Source organism: Eucalyptus grandis, chromosome 5, assembly GCF_016545825.1.
Source record: "Eucalyptus grandis isolate ANBG69807.140 chromosome 5, ASM1654582v1, whole genome shotgun sequence".
Classification (NCBI taxonomy): domain Eukaryota; kingdom Viridiplantae; phylum Streptophyta; class Magnoliopsida; order Myrtales; family Myrtaceae; genus Eucalyptus; species Eucalyptus grandis.
This window is the reverse complement of record NC_052616.1, coordinates 42,323,166-42,344,118: the sequence shown is the minus strand read 5'-3', so window position 1 is coordinate 42,344,118 and position 20,953 is coordinate 42,323,166. Positions and strand designations below refer to the sequence as shown.

Below are 20,953 nucleotides of genomic sequence, written 5' to 3'. Positions count from 1 at the left end.
CAATGCAATATTCATAGTGCCTAAATTTATGTGAAATTATAATCTCCTTATATATTTTGGTATTTTCGATGACCTTGATGTGTCATAGTCAGACCATTCCCATGAAAAAATCTGATAGCAAAAGTGTCAAGAGAAATATATAGCGATACTTAAAAGTCAAATTTCGATTGATCATATAGCTCCGAACAGAGCTACCTATTATAAATTTCGAAAGTCATTATCATCACAAGATATGTTGATTGTTAATCCAATGGAATTAAAGCTTTTGTCATCCGTCATTGAAAACGTGGGACACTGAAGCACGGACAGGGAAAAGGGAAAGAAAGAGAAAAGAAGCTGTTGAGCTGACTGGTAGGCGATGCTGCGAGTTCCCATCTTATAAACAAACCCTATACAACGAGAGAGAGACCAGCTCTCACGCCAAGCTCAACCCAAGTTGAGAGAACATCATCATGGGTTCTTCTCCAAGAACTCATCATCAATTAGGTCTTGCCATCCTCTTCTTTGCTTCCCTCGCGCGCCTGTCTCTGTCACACGCCTCTCTCCCCAGCGAGTACTCGATCATCGGCCATGGACAGGACCCGAACGGCGCCGTGTCGGACGAACGTGCTGTCGAGCTCTTCCGGAGATGGCAGGCGCAGCACAAGAAGGTGTACAAGCACGCCGGGGAGGCCGAGAGGCGGCTCGAGAACTTCAAAAGGAACCTGAGGTACGTGATGGAGAGAAGCCGGAGGGATGGCGGCAAGCAGCATGGCGTGGGGCTGAACAAGTTCGCCGACCTGAGCAACGAGGAGTTCAGGCAGCTCTACCTGTCCAAGGTGAAGAAGTCGGTGAACCAGAAGTGGAGGGCCAAGAGGGAGAGCTTGATGAGGAACAAGAGGAAGGGAGCGGAGTCCTGCAAGGCGCCGTCGTCTCTGGATTGGAGGAACTACGGCATTGTCACCGGCGTGAAGGACCAGGGAGAATGCGGTACGTCTTTTGACCTTCTAGTTTGATTGGTTTTCGCTTCTTTCGATCCTAATTATTAGGAACATACCTTGTCCTTTCCTCTAGATTTATTTATTTATGTCGAGTCGTTTACATTTCAAGAATCAGGACGACCCAAATGAGCACGCACGACGTTAGACGGAGCTGTATCTGCAGTATGAGATTTGTATTCCATCTGGTTCGGACTAATCGTCACGTTAGCTCGATATCAAGCTTCATCATGCCTGAACATTCCATAAAAATTGTTTATGATCGATTCTGTTTCCTTAGTTGGCAAGTGAGATACAGTAGAGAACATGGTCTGCACGCACGTGACCAGGCTGCCATTGAATTGACCACTAGAAATTCTCCCTTTGTCGTATATTATATGGTTTGGTCAAATATGAGAAGGTGAGACCTTTAGGTTCAAAATCAGAATCATTAAATTATGATTTTGTGAATACGACCATATGAAAAAAGTTGCGGGCCCTTGTTGTTTGCGGGCGACTTCATGATAAACGTGGCCAAGTTTCAACCCCATCGCTTCACCGCAAGAACATTAGGTAGAAGCTTGGAGGGTTTTGGACTGATTGTGTAGGGATGTCATCATCTTTCTTATCGAGGTGTACGAAACGGGACCACCTTGACCGGTTCTTGAGAGTGTTAGTCCGGTTCTGAATTCCAAAACTAAAACTAATGTCCAAGTGATCCGATTTCTGATTTTAAGAGTGAACTGAATTGGACTAACTATATATTTTTTATTATTATTTTGAAAAAAAAGAGTAATCCGCTTTTTATTTTTCTTTTTATTTCTTCATAACACATAGAATCAAGTAATGGGGAAGGTTCTATTGGACCGGTCCGATTTCCGATTTCACCTTAGAACCGAACTGCACTGGAAATCGATCGCCCCACCTTTTTAATCAAGGGACATCAATGTCTTTAAGGACTTTACTATAGAAGGTCCGAATTGTAATAGAAACTCGCGAAATTTACACCAATAAATGTAAAAGCTTAAACTATTAGGAAATGACGAGTCATGCTATCGCCTTCATGTTAAGGCTAGAAATAGTCGGACGGAACGGTGAAATCTTGGAGCGTTTGATATACGAAAGAGGTTTTAAGAATGCTGAATATGCCTGCAAAATTAACAGAAGAGAGTTGCCTGATCCTAGTAATATTTCATATGGTAAGACTAGAAGAGGATCGGAAAGCCTCCCTCAACTTGACGATCTGAAAGTTTCTCTACACATGCTTCGACCGGGACGACGACTGGAAAATTTGCCGATCAACCAGAAATACAAGAATGAGCTTCGGAATGGCACTGTGGCCGTATGAATTTTCAAAATTGTGTGTTGATTGTGTGTTTTCGGGGGATTTGCTCTTGAATAATGTGATGTTCGCCTGATTTTCGCACACGATCCATGATCACAGGAAGTTGCTGGGCGTTCTCTTCGACCGGAGCAATGGAAGGAATCAATGCGCTCAAGAGCGGGGACCTGATCAGCCTTTCCGAGCAAGAGCTCGTGGACTGCGACACCACCAACGACGGCTGCGACGGCGGCTACATGGACTATGCGTTCGAGTGGGTCATCAACAACGGCGGTATCGATTCGGAAGAAGACTATCCCTACACCAGCGTCTTTGGCGAGGGTGGTATCTGCAACGTCACCAAGGTTCGGTACCATATAATTCCTGTATCAATATATCCCGAGAATAATTGGCTGTCGTACAATAGGATTATAACTTTTTAGACAATTTTTCCTGATTTTTCCATACGTGCGAGTCTGAGAGTTCTTAAATCTTCCTAAAGAACTTGATCAGCATTTTCTTGAGGAATTATGAGTGACATCACAGGAAAACATTATGAAAACATCAGTTTTTTTACCCTGTATCTGATGTATAGATTGGATCTTGTTCAATCAGGAGGAGCACAACAAGGCGGTCACCATTGATGGGTATGTGGACGTTTATCCGTCGGACGACGGCCTTCTCTGCACGGTCATCCAACAGCCGATTAGCGTCGGCATGGACGGCTCGGCGATAGATTTCCAGCTCTACACTGGGGTAGGTCCTAATTCCTGATGTTCTTGTGTTAATACACTTGCATGATGAGAGTTTTTGCATACAAACTGCTTGCTTGATGCTGCTGCGAATTGGCGCATCAGGGCATCTACGACGGTACCTGTTCAGCGAATCCCGACGACATCGACCATGCGGTCCTGATAGTTGGTTATGGCTCCGAAGGCGGCGAAGATTATTGGATCGTGAAGAACTCCTGGGGAACAGATTGGGGAGTGGAAGGATACTTCCTGATACGAAGAAACACCGACCTGCCGTTCGGCGTCTGCGCCATCAACGCGATGGCTTCTTACCCGACCAAAGAGTCCTCCGCGCCGTCTCCCTACCCATCTCCAGTCGTTCCGCCGCCCCCACCCCCGCCAGTCACTCCCCCACCGCCACCCCCACCGAAGCCAACGCCGCCACCCCGTCTCCTTCCCCCAGTGAATGTGGCGACTACTCGTATTGCCCCGGCGACGAGACATGCTGTTGCCTCTACGAGTTCTACAATCTCTGCCTGGTTTATGGCTGCTGTCCTTACCAGAACGCGGTGTGCTGCACCGGGACTGACGATTGCTGCCCCGGCGATTATCCGATCTGCGATGTCGAAGAGGGACTTTGCCTCAAGGTATGTGAACTCGGGTCTTAAGAATTCAGGTTCTTCAGTCGATTTCAACATTGCTCATTCACATCACAAATTCACTGACCTTACACTTCTCTTGCTCAATCCTAACAGAATGCCGGAGATTACTTGGGAGTTGCCTCGAAGAAGCGAAAGATGGCGAAGCGCAAACTCCCATGGAACCGGTTCGAGGAAAACAAGAACAAGATCTACCAACCACTGGTGTGGAAGAGGAACCGTCTCGCGGCGATCCGCTGATGACTAGAGAAGCACCGATCATACCGAACATTTCTCAGGCTTCGGTACTAGTAATAGTCGGTAATCTCATCTTACTCCCGTCGATAGGCATCGACAAAACCTTGTATCAGGCCCATGTTCATAGATATGGGATTTGAGCATGTCCTGGCTTCAGGTCAACGGCTGTTTTTTTCACTGCATAATGTGTATTAAGTACAATACTTGCAATTGCTGCTACTGGTACTTATTGTTTCGTTCTCGCCTGAGTCGATGCTCGAACATGTTTGCGCCATCCCGGATTCTGAAAATAAAGAGTATATACTCAGAATGTGTGTTTTCTACCTTATTTTTCTGCATTTCGGTGAGGAATTAGAGCTTTCTTCAGATATCAATTGCCATTCATAGCCATTAAGGCACATGCTAGGAAGCGAACATGGGAATTCTGAAGTTTCATTCAGCTTGGGAATATGATCTCGTTCACCCTTTTCTTTTTGTTGGAAGATATGATTGAAGATATGATTGAAGATTTGTGTCAATTGTAATTGATAGGAATTGTGATTATCTTAGGATTAGAAAGATTATAAAAGATTAGAAAATTCTATTTACTTTTTTATCGAGTCTTCTCTTGTAATATATACACTCTTGTATACAGATTATACAATTGAATGAGATCAATACATTTTCCTCTCTGAATAGTTTCCCACATTTTCTCCTTCACTCAGATTCGTGACATGGTATTAGAGCAATTATGATCCTGGCATAGCTTCTGCATTCCTTTCCGAATTGCCTCCGTTTTTCTGTGTCTTGTTGTTGCGACACTCATTCTGCAAAACAAAACAGTCTTCGGTAGGAATTCGTTTTTGAACCTCTGTCTTCGCTTTGCCAAGAAAATCCAACCTGCAAAACAGAGTTGCTATAGGATTTTTTAGGAGAAAATTTTCATTATGACCAAACCACAAAACCTGACCTCAGCCTTTGACGACCAGTCTGCAGGAGAGGCAATGCCATAAACCTCGCAGATCCAAGATTCTTCGGCAATAGTTATTGTGTCCGAGCAACAGACCCAGAGGCAGGCCCAACACACGCAATGGGCACCTGTTCTGGCTTAGTTCAATAAAGGGCAACCCTTTTGGGCCATCCTTACTAATGGGTACCATATCCATGGTACTATGGGCCAGACCCAAATACATCATTGTTGGGCTATCGGAGTAGCGTGCAAATTGATGGGGGCCCATCAACCAACAACGAGGCAAGCTCAACTATCAGCCCACAGTAGACGGGCAGGTCAAGCGAATCGGGTATGGGAACAAATCCCTACTCGAGTCTGTTTTTTTTTTTTTTCAATGCGGGTCATGGAACTGAATCTAGCGGTTTGGGTTTAAGAGGAAATCCCTACCCGAATCCTCCACTTGGTTTTCTCCCATACTAGATCTTCGCTACCAGCGGCCGGTTGGAGCCCGGTGACCCCCTTTACACAACAAATGCCGATGGACCAGAACTGAAGCTTATTGCTCAGCAGTTAACATGATCGAACAATTACTCGAGCTGGTCGCGGGAGTTTCGGCGTGTGCTGGTAACAAAAGACAAGGAGGGTTTTATTGACGGAATGATTCCGGTTCCATTCGACGAGCGCTTGGCACGGCTTTGGAACAAATGCAATCAACTAGTTAGAACATGGATCGAAAAATGCACCCCTTCCAAAGTCACAGCCGAACTTCCCCCAACAGAGGATTCAAGAAAAATGTGGAAAACATTAAGGAAATGTATGGAAAATTGGATCAAGTCAAAAAAATTTCCTTGACACAGCAGATCTTGAACTGAAACAAGGAAACATTACTGTTGCGGCAATTTATAATAAACTTTCGGGTCTGTGGAATGATTTGGAAGCAGCTGAAGAGAAGTTTGACTGGCCAGAGCCAATTCTACAACTGTACAAAAATATGCGGGACAAGGAGAAGGCAACAAGGTTTCTCCTCATTCTGAACGAGACTTACCTCTCATTCCGCTCACAAATCTTGACCATGGAGCCCATGCCGAGCCTTGCCCACATCTACTAACTTGCTATCCAAGAGGAAAGTCAACAGAAGGCGGCATACTACGGGAAAGGTGGCAAAGGAATGGCTCTAATAGTGAAGGTGCTTTCTTGCCCACCATAGAGAACCATAGGAGGGAGAGAGCATCAAGGGCTTCATCTAGGGTTTCTCGAAGAAGACCCTAGAAGATACAAGAAGCTGATGGACAACCATGATTTCGTCGAACGATCGGACGACTCACGATCGATTTTGGGAGTGGCTAGATCTGATGGTCCACGAAGCAGCGATACACCTGAATCTAACGATCCACGTGGGCTAAATCTTTATGGATCGAATGGCTCACGTGGCCATTTTTTTATTGGATCCGATGGCCCATATGGGGCAACGACATCCCATGCTTTCCAGTCCATGAATAGGCCTTCTTTAGCCACGAAAAACAACAATAAAGAAGGAAAAGGTAAGTTATATTGCGAGTATTGTAAGCGCCCATACCATACAATTGAAAATTGCTGGAAATTGCATGGTAAACTTGGTGAAAAGGAAAAGGGGAAATTTTCAACCGTCTTTCAGGTGTCGGGTCAACCAGCAAACAAGTCAATTACCCATGGGGAATATCAGGAGCTGATGGAAGCCTTAAAGAAATTGGATGCTTCCGATAAGACTTGATAAGGGAGCTTTCGGGTATTTCCTATCATTTAATGAACTCAATTTCGAAGGATGCATGGATTATCGATTTAGGTGCTAGTGACCACATTGTCTGCAACAAAGGTTTCTTTTCCAACATCGAGAAGTTATCTTTTCCTATATTAGTACAACTCCCAAATGGAAACACCACACATGTTGCAATGACTGGCACTGTGAATCTTAGTTCCCTCATCACACTTCGAAATGTGCTTTATGTTCCTGATTTCCATTTCAACCTCATATCAGTCTCTCGAGCTTGTGAATAAAATTCTTGTCATGTCTTGTTTGATTCTGATAAATGTTTTTTCAGGCCCTTTCGACTAGCAAACTGATGGACTTGGGTAGAATCTATCAAGGGCTGTATTTTTGGATCAATCTTCCAAGCAATTTCAAATTATCTCCTGTTGAATTCAATAAATCATTGTGTAACATTGCTACTAATGACAATAATTTTTTTCATCATCAAAAATTAGGTCACACTGCTTCATTCCCTTGTCCCCAGTGTCCCATCTGCCCCTTGGCAAAACAGACTCATGCCTCTTTCCAAAACAGTAGTTCTCGAGTAGACGATATTTTTTCTTTAATTTGTGCTAATGTTTGGGGACCATATCACACTTTGCATCATGATGGTTCACGATTTTTCCTCACAACCGTAGATGATTTCTCACATGCCACATGGGTGTTCCTCATGCAATCCAAAAATCAAGTCCTTTCTCACCTGAGGATTTTTCTTTCCTTATCCAAAAATCATTTTAGGAAGTCGATTCGACGCATTTGCATTGATAACGGAAGAGAATTCTTTAATGGTGAATGTGCTTCTTTCTTTTCCTTGAATGGAATTTTGCATGAGAGTTCCTGCACTTATACTCCACAGCAAAATGGAGTTGTTAGCAAAAGCACTGTCACCTCTTAGAAGTAGCATGTGCTCTTAAATTTCAAGCATCTATTCCTAAAAACTTTTAAGGAGATTGTGTGGTCACTACAACATATCTGATAAATCGTATGCCATCACGCATCCTAGAAAGGAAAACTCCATTTGAGATATTATATGGGAAGAAACTAGACCTAAGTCATCTCAGAGTGTTTGGTTGTCTCCGTTATGTGACTACAACAGGGCCCCGCGATAAAATGGGCCCTCGTGCTTGTCGGTGCATATTCATGGGATATCCCAACCTGAAGAAAGGATATTGGTTTATGAACAGTCCACCGGAGAATTTTTTATTAGCAGGGATGTTGTTTTTCATGAAGATATTTTTCCCTTCCAAGATGCCACTTCTACGTCTGTAGATGATATGAAAATTAATCATCGATTCTTGTCGGAAGAAGATCTATCTTCTGGAGAATCATATATTGTTGTTTCTCCTCCAAGACATCAAAGAATGGATACAATGTCACTTCAACATCCAATGAGTTTTCTATTGGACATTCAATTGAAGACCATCCTATGCAAAAGGAGTCTCAGACGACAACCTCCATAGAACCTACAACTATTGAAGAATCATCTTTGGAGATGCAGAATGAGCCACCGCGATGATATGGTCGTGTTACTCGCCTGCTAGCCTGGACGAAGGATTATGTGTGTTCTTCCTCGAATTTGTTAGGTACTCGTTATCCTATTTCTTCATATGTTTCATTTGATTGGCTGTTATCAAAACATTTATGTTGCATTAGCCGTATCTCTAAGGAATGAGAACCTTCTAGTTATAATGAGGTGATACATGATCCACGTTGGCAAAAGGCTATGGATGCAGAACTACAAACCCTAATTAAAAATCATACTTGGGATATCGTACTATTACCTCCCCATCGTAAACCCATTGAATGTAAATGGGTATACAAGATTAAATACAGAGCATATGGTTTTGTAGAAAGATATAAGGCTCGGTTGGTGGCTAAGGGCTTTACACAGCGAGAAGGTTTTGACATCACGAAACCTGTTCTCCGATGGCCAAGGATGTCACGATTCGTTCCTTCTTATCGATTGCTGCTTTTCGTGACTAGTCACTGCACCAAATGGATGTCCACAATGCTTTTCTTTATGGTGATCTGGATGAAGAAATTTACATGGATCTTCCACAAGGATTATGGAGACAGGGGAAATCTAAGATATGTCATCTTTGTAAATCCCTTTATGGACTGAAACAAGCCTCTCGACAATGGTACGTCAAATTTACTAATGCACTTACGGTTGCTGGATTCAAACAGTCCAAGCATGATTATGCTCTATTCACTTGGACAAAAGGTATGTCATCTATCTACTTGATGATTTATGTTGATGACATACTTATCATGGGAAATGATGATTCTGCTGTAAATAAGCTTAAGGAGTATTTACATTCCTCTTTTCACATCAAAGATTTAGGGTCACCTAAATATTTTCTTGGAATAGAGATAGCTCATTCAAATCAAGGAATCTCCCTTAGCCAACTAAAATTTGTGATGGAGATTATATTAGAAGCAGAATTATCAAGATGCAAACCAGCCATTATTCCCATTGAACAAAATGCCAAGTTGACTACTATTGATTATGATGCTGGGATATCTCCTTCTGGTGATTCATTATTAAAAGATCCAACAAGCTATCAGAGACTTGTTGGAAAACTTATCTATCTCACCATGACTAGGCCAAACATTTGCTATGCAATCTAGACTCTTAGTCAATTCATGCATAGTCCAAAACAGTCCTACATGAATGCAGCTTTGAAGGTAGTGAAATACCCGAAGAAATGTCCAAGTCTAGGGATACTCATTTCTCGAAAGTGCAATATGGAGATGACGGCCTATTGCGATGCGGATTATGCTACATGTCCTATGAGTAGGAGATCTATCACTGGCTTTTGTATCAAATGGGAGTCATTACTTTCATGGAAGACAAAGAAGCATTCTACTGTGTCCTTATCCTCAGCAGAAGCCAAATATCGATCTATGGCTAAGATTGTTTGTGAGGTAGTATGGCTACGAGGCTTACTTCTAGATCTTGGGATACAATTTAAGGGTCCAACATTACTCTTTTGTGACAATGATTTAGCACTCAAGCTTGCAGCAAATCCCATATTACATGAGAGGACAAAACATATAGAAGTTGATTGCCACCATTTCACTCGAGAGAAGATCCAAGAAGGTGTCATCGAGACAAAAGGGATCAGAACCATGGAGCAGCCCACATATATATTCACTAAACCTCTTTGTCAAAGACAACATGCATTTCTTCTAAACAAGCTAGGCGTTTTGGACATATACAAACCACCAGCTTGAGGGGGAGTGTTGGAAGATATGATTGAAGATTTGTGTCAATTGTAATCAATAGGAATTGTGATTATTTTAGGATTAGAAAGATTAGAAAATATTATAAAATATCTATATACTTTTTTTATTGAGTCTTCTCTTGTAATATATACACTCTTGTATACAGATTATACAATTGAATGAGATCAATACATATTCCTCTCTGAATAGTTTCCCACACTTCCTCTTTCACTCAGATTCGTGACACTTTTCACCAATGAGATCGGAGAATCCTCGCTCGACCACAGGTGAGGACAATCACCCTCGCATGTGGTAGCGGTGCCACTTGTCACTTGAACCACTTGAGTACCGACCGATCCTTGTAAGGTCGAGCAGTGGTGGTGCCACTGCCTGAAGGGGCTTCATTAATCAGATATTGATTTAGCGATTCAAGTGCATGGATCCTGTATAATATAGATTTGATTTTTCATGCCAACAATACAATCTCTTGTTTTGGACAACCATTCAAGCTCCAGCTTGCATGTTAATTAGCATATAAAGTGAAATACATGTAGCTAAAGGATTATCATTAGGTTCATCACTAATGTAATTAAAGAATTGCACATTTACCTTTAAATGAGTTATATTTGTTTGAATTGCTTACGACTTCATGATAAAAAAAAAAAAATACTTTCTAGAACATGGAAAATATTTTCCCTTTTAAGATTATAGAACTCATTTTCCTAATTTTATGCATACATATTTTCTTTGACTATAAATTTTTTTTTATTGATCGATTATTTTTAATAAACCAAAGACATGCATGTCCAGAAAACTAATTTGCTGAAAAAAAATTTAAAAAAAAATTCTTGAAATGCCCAAGCGAAAAATGGATTTTACATATTGTTTGCCAATAGTGTTCTCAAACCAACTATCTTTCACTGAAGGATAGTTCTTCAACTTTTTATTTGTATCGGGTCCTATGTTGTTTCAGAAAAAAAAGTTACGGATTCTACTACAATCATGATAAATAAAGGATAAATCTAATGCAATTAAATGTAAATACGAAGCAAAAATAACTAAAGAAAGATAGCTGAAAATTGAGTATTCTAGGGTTTTCTTGTTCAATTTCATGATCCTAAGAAAATAGTAAAACTAAGAAAATAACCGCTTTGACAGTCATGTGTTCAAATTTAAATAACCCGGTATATACGAGCTTTGCCAATAACTATATTGCCTTATCCTTGATTGGAACTGAGCGTTTTGACAATTGGCATTTCCCTTATCTTCTTACGCAAGAGTGATCATCGGTACTGAACCGTCGGTAACTATGACAGTGGCTTTGCCCAAACTCCCTCGGACTTATGTGTTTGATTTGGGTCCGGTGGGCTTCATTGGTTGTCCTGGCCTAGTAAGCCATTTTTTTTTTTTTTTAATGTTGACACATATATAACGACGATGGATAATGATGCGTTTTGATTTCGGTCAAATACTTTCAAGATTTTTGGTCGAGGAGCATTTTGCCCATTCGGAACGTGTTTCTTTACCTACCCATAGATTATGTAAATCAATATTATCTATGACGCTCACCATAGGGCCCTTTGTGACAGACGGTGGAGATGGTTTCTATAGACCATACAATAATTTTTCCGAGTGTCTATCGAGATTCGAGAGTCGTGAGAGATGGGTTTGAAGAGGGATTTTTGGTAATGGCTCACCGGTTCAGTTTGCAGAAGCTTATGGGCCGCGATTTTGGCCCATTTTACTATTAATCCAAAAACGGCCCATTAATAAGAAAGCCAGATGTGCATAATCATTTTTGTCTGAAATTATTTAAAAAAGGCGAAATGTCTTAATTTATAGAATTAATTATGTGAGGTACCTACTTGCAACAAATTGAGAGCACAAATTGCGGCGATAAACTCCTCTTAAGTTAAACTTGATTACTCGTGATCGTCCATCATTCACATGTTGATGATATTGCATCTTTAAAAGCTCATCAATAATGAGTATTTTGTGTTTGGTCCAATATCAATGATGAGATTTCAAAAATTGAAAAAACAATGAGGGAACATATTCTAGCAAGAATATGGAAAAATGAGCATGACAAACCCAATCTGGTATTATTGAGGCCCGTTTCAATTTCCTAACTTGTAGTGTTGTGCAATTTAGTTTTGCAATATCGTTTTTAATATGAAAAAAAGTCCTCAAATCTCTTCAATGGGCTAATCAATGGTTAGTAATTGTTATAGCATCCAACCCAAAAGCTTAACTAAAAGGTGGATGGAAATATTATTGAGCAATGAAGGATATTTCAACACCCTCTCTCACATGCAAGCTGGATTACAAGTGGCATATGAAATTTGATTAACAAGAGTGAGAGCACAAGAGAAATAAATTAGGGCAAGAATGGCTCTAATACCATTAAGAAAAACAAAGAATTGATTGAATAAAGGGGAAATTGTAAAAGTGAAAAAGAATTTACGGCTGTTATAGAGAGATAAAAAGTGATTAAAATGACGACAGAGGGAAAAGGGAGGGGGTCGAGTGGCAAGACATTCTTGGGCATATCAAAGACATGTGAGTTTAGTTTGTTTTAATCATGAGACCCGCCAAAATCAAAGATTGGAATGCAATGGGTCACATGCATCTGAAGCACATAAGAATCCTTCCTAAGTGGCAATAGGGTCCGACAACCCTCATTCGTGCATATTAATTATTTGTCACGTAAGTAATGTCGCGTCAACCCGTCCTTAGTCATCGGCTACATTTGTGGACTAATTTGCACCCCTCTACAAATCATCCTACCTTTTGCCTTTTGTGGAGTATTTATCTAGCTAGGTAGGTTACACTCCTTTGCTAATAAAGGCTTGAGATGCGGAAAGATAGCAAGGAAACAAAGTATCTTGAGCACATGGCAACCTCAAAAAAGACGTATTACCTTTTGAGATTGCCTAATCAATTAATGGTATATGCTCTAAATTTTATTATTTCATGTGTTTGAATGGACAATTTATATGTGGGACAAAGCCTATAAAGGTCGAGCCACAATAGGGCGCTGACCAGCACTTGTCTTTTGTGGTGACATATGCTTTCTGACAAATAGAATGTTATCAATTATGTTTTAGGGCCTTTAAATAGATCACGAGCAGATTAGTGAATAATCAAGACATGTTTTATGCTCACCCATTAAATTATGCTCGAAGGAATCAAATTCTAGCATTTTGTAAAAAAAAAAGTAAGGGTGCATTTGATAATTATTCTAAACAATTTATGCTCAAAGATAGTTTTTATTATTTTTTTTATTATTATTATTTTTTTGATGACATTCAAATTCGAGTTTGATAATCGCATAAAATTTATATTCCAAAATATAAAAAGAATATGAATGAGTTTGATACTATCCTCAATTTTTTTTGTGATGTAGAATTTTTTTTAAATTTTTTTATAATATATTGAGATTTTTTTTTTCTTTTTTCCTTCTCTTTTTCTTCCTCCTCTAGCCGGCGACCTTGCTATGATTAGGCAAGGCTCCGGCAAGGTCACCAGACCTCACCTTTGCCATCACCAAGCCCAGCAATTGACTAGAGGAGAAAGAACAAGAAAAAGAGAAAGAAAAATAGCTTGATTCTAGAATGTTTTTGGGAATAAATAAGTAACTTTTTCCTACTTGATTATATTTCAAATTTATTTCGTAAAAAAATTTGTTATCACGAATAGAAAAGTTAGTTGACATCATCAAACAAATTTATTTATTTATTATTTTTTTTTTTTTTTCGGAGAGTAAAAGAATAGAAATAGTTAAGAATTGACTAGACACTAAACAGTCCTTAAGCTACCCTTGGTGAATTAATGGAAGCTGAAAAATATCCTTTATTTGATATTGAGTTAATATCATTAAAGATATCATACTAATACTCCAAATTAAATTTAATTTTCTCGTAAGTAACTCCAAATTAATAATCCATAATAAATTTATAGCAAACTAATTTTTGTCTTGTGAAAAATTCGATTGCAACTTCAAATCCAAATTTACCCTTGTGAATAGTTTGAGACATGACCCAAAGAGTCTATTTGGGTCTAAGGTACAAGTCTAAAATCTTTTTGTGAGACAAAATCTAGCTTGGTCGTAAATGTCTCGTGAATTATTGATTCGAAATCTTTTTTGTGACATAGAAATTAATTTCAATTAGATACATCGTCACCAATGATGAACCGGTTTGGAATTTTTAATGATATTTCGAGTGGAAAAATTGAGACCATCAGATGAGGTGTTTTATCGTTACCGTTGTTTTCATGACATGTGTGGGCTAGTGAATTATTAGGGCGTGGAGACTGATGGTTGGACAAAGACAGCAGCGTGAGTCAAGAGGGGACATGAATGTGTGGATAACTGTCCCCTTCTCTCCCGTGACCCTCCACTGAATAATCCCCATCACCTACAAAGGAAAAAGAATCAATCATATTATTTAATTATTCTAATCATCCGAAAAGCCCTAGAATCGAGCCTGTTTGTCTACCCCGCTCAAGACTTTAAGTCGTTTCGGTTAGGGTTCGTACTATTAAAAATTCCAAACCGATTCGTTTGGTAGAAAATTCCAAATCAACAACACATGACACATTTACTTCAAAGTTATTTTCATCTCACAGAAATCCCAAATCAAAATGAAATAAATTTACATTCCTTTAAAATATATATGTCGACACACTAGAATTTTTCCCATCGGATAGTTCATTCACCAAAATGGATCTATTCTACGGTCATCCACTATGTGCGTCAACACGTATGCATTTCACAAAATATTAGATAGAAAGCTAACTAATGATTGGCCTTGATTTCTGCCGGTTGTCTCATCCTTGCCGTTTGGGCAATGGCATTTTGTTTGGTTTTGGCTTGGGTTGTCATTGTTTGGCCGACTGGTCGCCTTCTTTTGTTTGGTCCATCTTTTGGATGTGGCTGTAGTTGTGCAGTTGAACCGCGTTTTGTGCCTTGTTGGCTTCCCTTTTCTTCTTCTTTCGGCACATTTATACTCATTATGTCTCTCATCAATATGAGTGTATGTTTTGGTGCCGTTTTTGTTGTAAATATTGGTTTAGCTTAATATGATTACCTTTCATCGAAAAAAAAAAGCTAATCGATGATTGGTCAAATCAAGTTACTGATTTGGATTTTTTTTTTTTTCTTTTGTGAGAGAAAAATCAGTTTAGGACATTGACTTGAGATTTTTCACGAGGAGAAACCTAAATTGAGTTAATTGTGTGCCGAGAGTTGTCAATTTTGCCCCCATCTCCATCTCGGTCTCTCTCGTTCGGAGCTTCCCGGTACTTCATCCCCCCAACTTCCCACTAATATTATAATCGCAGTTTTCACCCAAAAAAAAGAAAAAATAATAAGTTGTCAATTCGAGATTTTTTTTTTTTATGTCATCGAAACCCATTTTATATTTACGATTTTTAAAGACCATTTCAACCTACGTGCTTAAAGAACATATTGCTGCATGGACATGCATCAAAATCACATTGCTCTGGGAGATTTTTCAGACAACTTAAGAGAAGACAAAAATAAATATTAAAATTATTAAAAAAAAAAAAATTAGAGAGGAGGAAAACAAATTCAGATCATTAGGTTATCAACGGCCGACACGAAAAATGATTAATCAGGGCGAAAAATGATTAATCAGGGCAACAAAAAGAAGGAGAAGTGAAAAATCAGAGGCGCGTGCCCCCAAACGCGACAACCCTTACACTCCAGGAAGCAAGCACAAAAGCACACCCGTGTCTGATCTTCTCTCTCCACAACGATAAAAGCGCAACAAAGCTTTGGACTTTCGAATCCCCTCCCCACTCCCCACTCCCCTGAATTCTCTTCCTTTTCCATCCCTTGCCGTTGCCGCTCCTCATTGTTTTACTTTGTTCCCACTCATCCCCTGAATTCTCGCCATCATTCTTGGACCCCAGAGGTGGAAAAAGCATCACCAACTTCACCCTTTCTCTCTCTCTCTCTCTCTCTAAAACCCAATAATGGCTCCGAATTTTCGTGACTGAATTTGGCTCCTGATGATGACAGGTTTGAACGAAATTCGGACTCCACCGGGCTCGTGCTCCCCCCCGCAATTTCATGCTGATTCCGTGACTGGGTTCTTGCTGTCCTGACGTTCTTGCACGGTTCTTGTCGGTTAGTCTCTGTTTTCTTGAATCGTAGATCAGGACACTTTTTGTGATTCGGAGATCGTCCGGCGCGTTGGTCTTCGGTTGAGCTTTTAGTTCGATCGTGTGATGTGTTGAGGCGGATGTCGAACGTGTCCGTCTTCTTGAAGTTTCGTTGCTGCTTCGCCTTTCGCTACCGGCACTGTTGACTGGCTTGTTGTCTTCAGCAGCTGAGTCTCTGTAAATCTCCATTGGGTATGCGGATATGGTCTAATCTTGGACTGTTTCTTCTTTTGAGCTCCATTCGCATATCGATTTCTCTCGGCAGTAAGAGCTCACTGAAGGCCGGGTGATCATCCGACTTTCTTGAATTTTTTCTCGTCCCGAGAATTGCAGAGCGTCAGGGATGATTTATCGATATTTCTTTCTTTTTTTTCATGTCACTTGATCTGCAGAAGAGACCATCTCGTAATTTTGAGGAAGTAAATTCGACAATTCGCTTCGTCGTTTTCAATATTTGGCTTCTGCAAAGATCCGAAACTGCTCTGGTTCTCAACATTTAGTAGCTTCTTTTCGACAATTTCTCATTGGTTGTGTCATCATAATCAATTTGAGGAGCTTCCATTTCACTTTCTTGATTATACTTACAGATACTACTTGGCTAGGACTGGGTTTTCAAGTTGAAGTGAGGCTTTTACTTTTTGTATTGTTGTCCTTATTTCCCTTTTTTGTGCTCAGATGCTCTCGAAATATACCATTCGAAGGTCATTTACAAACTTCCTTGGGTGCAATATACGTGCCAAGAAACTTGAATGAGCTGGTAACCATTTGAGTATAGCGAGGGTCAGAATCTGCTAGCCGTGACAAAGAACGGGAGAATCGCCAGAATGGAGGAAAGAAAACTGAATTTCAACAGTCCGCTCTTGTCTGTGAGGCGATATTCGATGCCCACATCTTCGAGTTCAAACAAAGGGAGGAAAATTCAGAAGTCCTTATCCAGTCGACGGCACACGCTCCCCTCGAGTGATTCAGACTCGAACATGGATCAAGTAACGGAACCAGTTGCTGTGCCTTTTACATGGGAACATATTCCTGGCAAAGCTAAGGACAATGATCAGAAATCTAAGGTCCTGCTTTTAGAAGGACCTAGTGTTTCTCCGAGGCTGCCTCCACGAAGATCTCGGGAATTTCCACTTGCCAGACACTTGGAAGGACCTAGCTCAAATAATATCACTGCTAAATTAGATAGCTTCAAACAAGAAAGAACAGGTGAAAAGGAAGGTGACTTCAAGGAGGATGATGACGATGATGATGAGGATGCTTATTCCGATGCAGTTGAGACATTGTCTCCTCCGGAGTCACTCTCATTTTCTGTTAATTGCAGCGTAAGTGGTTTGAGTGGAACAGATGGGCCAGTTATGAAGCCTTCGGGAACCTTCTCAGTAGATTCACAGACTCGAGATTTCATGATGGGTCGCTTCTTGCCCGCAGCAAGGGCAATGGCCTTGGAAGCTCCTCAGTATTCTTCCAGAAAGCAACCTGCTACAACTGAGCAAACAAGAGATGTTAAGAAGCTCATTGTCAGTGAAAGTCGACCTCCTCCGAAGCAATACAGTATGGAAATTGTACAGTACTATAAACAAGACGCATGGGAGGAGGAAAGTGCAGATGAAGATGAAGATAAAGGTGAAGAGAACAATAATTATGGGAGTGTATCAGCCAAAGGTTGTGGGTTACTTCCTCGTCTATGCCTCTTAAATCCAATTCCGGGAATGAAACCAAGGTCGTCAAGTCCCATCTCTTTCATGTCCCGAATGAAAGGAGCAAGCAAGGATGGTCCTCCTCGATCGCAAAGCCAGCCTAAGGTATTATGGTATTCTGCTTTATGCTTCTCTAAATCATGATTTTGCAGACATCACTAGTACGAGTTTTGTTAATTATCTCACAGGAAAGTTGTTCCTTATACCTTGAACTATGGGGGATCCTGCATTTGACAACCTAAACAATAAAATGCAGGATAGCACCATCCTATGGTTTCATATGACCACAAAACTCACAATCAAATCAATAATTTTTATATTTATATTTAAAAGGACCACCACTATATTTAAGTGTAAAACCAAATCTCCTTTTCTTAGCAAATAAAGAATATTAGTCCGTTGCTCAGTGTGCTCTGGATGTCAAATTTGCAGAGAGCTGATTCTGAGCACAAGTTGGACCATGGTAATCTCACTCCTAAGTTGCCAGGTGTCGAGAATAGGATGCTTAGCAGCTCTAGCCGGTTTAATTATTCTGGTGAGCTGAGGGCGAGAGGTGGATTATCTCCTTACAGGCGTTCTAGAAATGACGGTGTTTCTCCACAACGAAACAGACCAGCTCTGCCTCCTCCTGAAGGATTTGGATTTCTTGGCCTATCGAAAGAAGCCAATAACATTGACCCAAGCAGGTTGAAGTTGCTTTTAAAGAAAGTCGACAATATGCAAAAAGTTTCGACAAAGCTTACGGCAAATCAAAGCAATGGTTTGACCAGCCCTGCTGCAGAGAAAACTTTATATGTAGATACTGTAAATACTGAGGCAAAATCATGTTGCGATTCAAGTTCCTCTAATTTGGAGGTGCTCTCGAATCGTGCTGCAGAAGACATGGAAAGCCGTTCTGACACAAGAAAAACAGAGGAGAATCCTTCCGAAGAATCTTCTTTTCAAGATATAGAATGCTTGGATTTTCAGAAGTCAGGGACCGCCTTGGGACAAGATCTCTCTGTGCCGATAGATGCTAGTCCCTCTTCTTGTTTCTCTACTCTCACAGGCCAAGTTGAGACCATGCGCATATCGGCTGGTGGAGATTCAAACATCAACACCACCCTGATGGTGAAAAATGTTGATAAGGAGGAGATGGATGTCACTTCACTTCCCTTGCCTTTACTGAAATCTCCTTCTGAGTCTTGGCTTTGGCGTACCCTGCCCTCAATTCCATCGCGACATCCATTGTCACATTTGACCTCAACCACTAATTCCAAGAAGCAGGATGCAAAAGTATCCGGTGCTGATACCAAGTGGGAAACCATTGTAAAAACTTCGAATCTTCACCATGATCATGTCCGTTATTCTCAGGTAAAATCATTATATGAAACTATACATCTTCCACATCATTATGAGCTCACTGAGTGATGAGAGAATTGATTACCTGATGAATTACACTGCAGGAATTAATTTCTCATGTTTCAGAGCAACCAAAGTTCTAGATGTGCAAAATCTCCGTTCACAGATTGAAGAAGTTGCCTGCTTTGGAATCTGCGGTGCATGCATAAGGTCAAAATGGCACATATTTATTTTGGGTAAAATTCTTTTGGGACTGTTCTTTTGTTCTGCTACAGTGGATGTTTCATGTGCTCATTTTTAGTTTGAGTTACACAATTGTTGTTCCTAAGAGAGAGGATATGGCTGTTCAAAAAAAAAAAAAAAAAGAGAGAGGATATGGAGCTGAGCTTGGAGAAACAGCAGCTGATGAAATTCTGAACAGAACCAAAGTGCCTCAGCCACTCCCTCTTTTACTCTCTTTTTGGTTAAATTTTATATATAGGTCAACTAGATATATTCCAATTGCGAGCCCTGTTTGAAGTGGCGATGATAGTGTTGTCCATTATACTTGAGGAATCCATTAATTTGATGATTGAAATCTGTTTGAATTTGTTGGTGTTTGTTCCTTTGCATATTTAGAAAAAGATGTGCTTTACGCATGGAACTGATTGTCCCTGCAACTATAATATCCTCAGGATTGTAACATAATCTGGAGTTGATTCTAACAAGTTTGTAGTCAAATGAATTATTGTTGAAATACGGTAAGTGTTGTGCTCAAAAGCATATTGATTCATCTTTGATTGATTATGCACGGCCAACGAGCAGATGCATTCAGAAGAATAAGCATACCAAGGAGTGTGCGGAGGTCCTCAGGTACTTGAAGTTTGAAACATAAAGCAGCTCTGTAAAAACTATGCAATCCATCGTCCGATTTGTGTTGGTTTGTTTTACTAAATACTAGTAGAGCGCATCTGACATACTTTCTCGAAGTAGATTTGAACTCCAAAGATGGGTGGCTTAGTCGCCGCTGTATCCAAATGGAGCTGTATTATATCCCACACATCGGTATAATGTGCAGTGTTCAGTTTAGCCTTGGCCAAGGATCATATTTCATGACTATGTCAGTCGAGACCTCTATCCATGTTATTTTTGGTTTTGCATTGTTAATTTAGTCCGGGGTATTGGTCTCTTTCAGCAGGACCTTATCGACTCTGAAAGCTAGGAGAAATATCATATAGACTGAATTTATAGATGATGTGGTGTACACACCCTGTGCTGTATCGTACTTTTTGCTAGTCTATTGTGCAATTGTGGATCCACCCATTTCTTGATTCATGGTCTAGTAGAATGGATTTAGACGATATCAAATCGATCACAGTAAATCTTTTACGCGGGATTGGTTTTGTTTGATATAAACTGCCTGCATGGATCTTCTACATTGACCAATTTCCACTTTCATCAAGGGAGATAGACGTATGTCAACAGGCAAAAGCTCTATTTTGGTTATGATGCAACTTGGCCAGACAAGATCTTGAACTGTTAATTTGAACTCAACTTTTCGATTCTTTTCTGCTAGTATATTACAATGGAAAGTCGTCCTTCTCATGATGTTAAGAGGCTACATCTGATGCCCTGTCCAGATCTTGGGATCTATTAGATGTAAAACAATAAGAGGATAGAGTCGGGTATAGAGCTCGAAAAATATATTGTACCAAAGAGGGGAGCAGGGCATGCGGGCATTGACATGTTAACATCAGAAATGTAGTCTAGTAGCCCACAGTATTGTGAAAAGGTGTAAACAACCCTTGTTGGTTGGCAACAATCTCTGTCTTCGTGAGGTTCCTTGTAACTAGCACCAAGAATCCAATGCAAGCCCCCCTGATCTATTACAATGGAAG

General features: G+C 40.4%; 2 protein-coding genes across 4 annotated transcripts; both read left to right on the top strand.

Annotated features, from left to right (window-relative positions):
- Positions 1 to 394: 394 nt before the first annotated feature.
- On the top strand, positions 395 to 4,214 carry LOC104445011 (low-temperature-induced cysteine proteinase). Its single transcript, XM_010058802.3, is given in 6 exon segments — positions 395 to 969; positions 2,401 to 2,642; positions 2,893 to 3,033; positions 3,135 to 3,452; positions 3,455 to 3,655; positions 3,764 to 4,214. Coding segments are annotated over 6 exon segments (1,563 nt in total). The 5' UTR covers positions 395 to 452; the 3' UTR covers positions 3,908 to 4,214.
- An 11,407-nt stretch (positions 4,215 to 15,621) lies between these two features.
- LOC104445013 lies at positions 15,622 to 19,800 on the top strand. 3 transcript variants are annotated; one of them, XM_010058804.3, is made up of 5 exons: positions 15,622 to 15,788; positions 15,896 to 16,003; positions 16,714 to 17,840; positions 18,168 to 19,088; positions 19,181 to 19,800. In XM_010058804.3, the coding sequence occupies exons 3-5, from the start codon at positions 16,863 to 16,865 to the stop codon at positions 19,217 to 19,219; spliced, it is 1,938 nt and encodes a 645-aa protein (XP_010057106.2). In that variant the 5' UTR covers positions 15,622 to 15,788; positions 15,896 to 16,003; positions 16,714 to 16,862; the 3' UTR covers positions 19,220 to 19,800. The 3 variants fall into 3 exon arrangements, with proteins under 3 accessions (XP_010057106.2, XP_010057105.2, XP_010057107.2); XM_010058803.3 differs by having other exon boundaries at positions 15,632 to 16,003; XM_010058805.3 differs by lacking the exons at positions 15,622 to 15,788; positions 15,896 to 16,003 and adding an exon at positions 16,015 to 16,230.
- Positions 19,801 to 20,953: the final 1,153 nt, after the last annotated feature.

Excerpts from the sequence above, each read along its gene's own strand:
- LOC104445013 (XM_010058804.3), top strand. The coding sequence starts at position 16,863 with ATGGAGGAAAGAAAACTGAATTTCAACAGTCCGCTCTTGTCTGTGAGG. Across the intron at positions 17,841-18,167 it reads GATCGCAAAGCCAGCCTAAG|AGAGCTGATTCTGAGCACAA; the intron begins GTATTATGGTAT and ends TCAAATTTGCAG. Across the intron at positions 19,089-19,180 it reads ATCATGTCCGTTATTCTCAG|GAATTAATTTCTCATGTTTC; the intron begins GTAAAATCATTA and ends ATTACACTGCAG.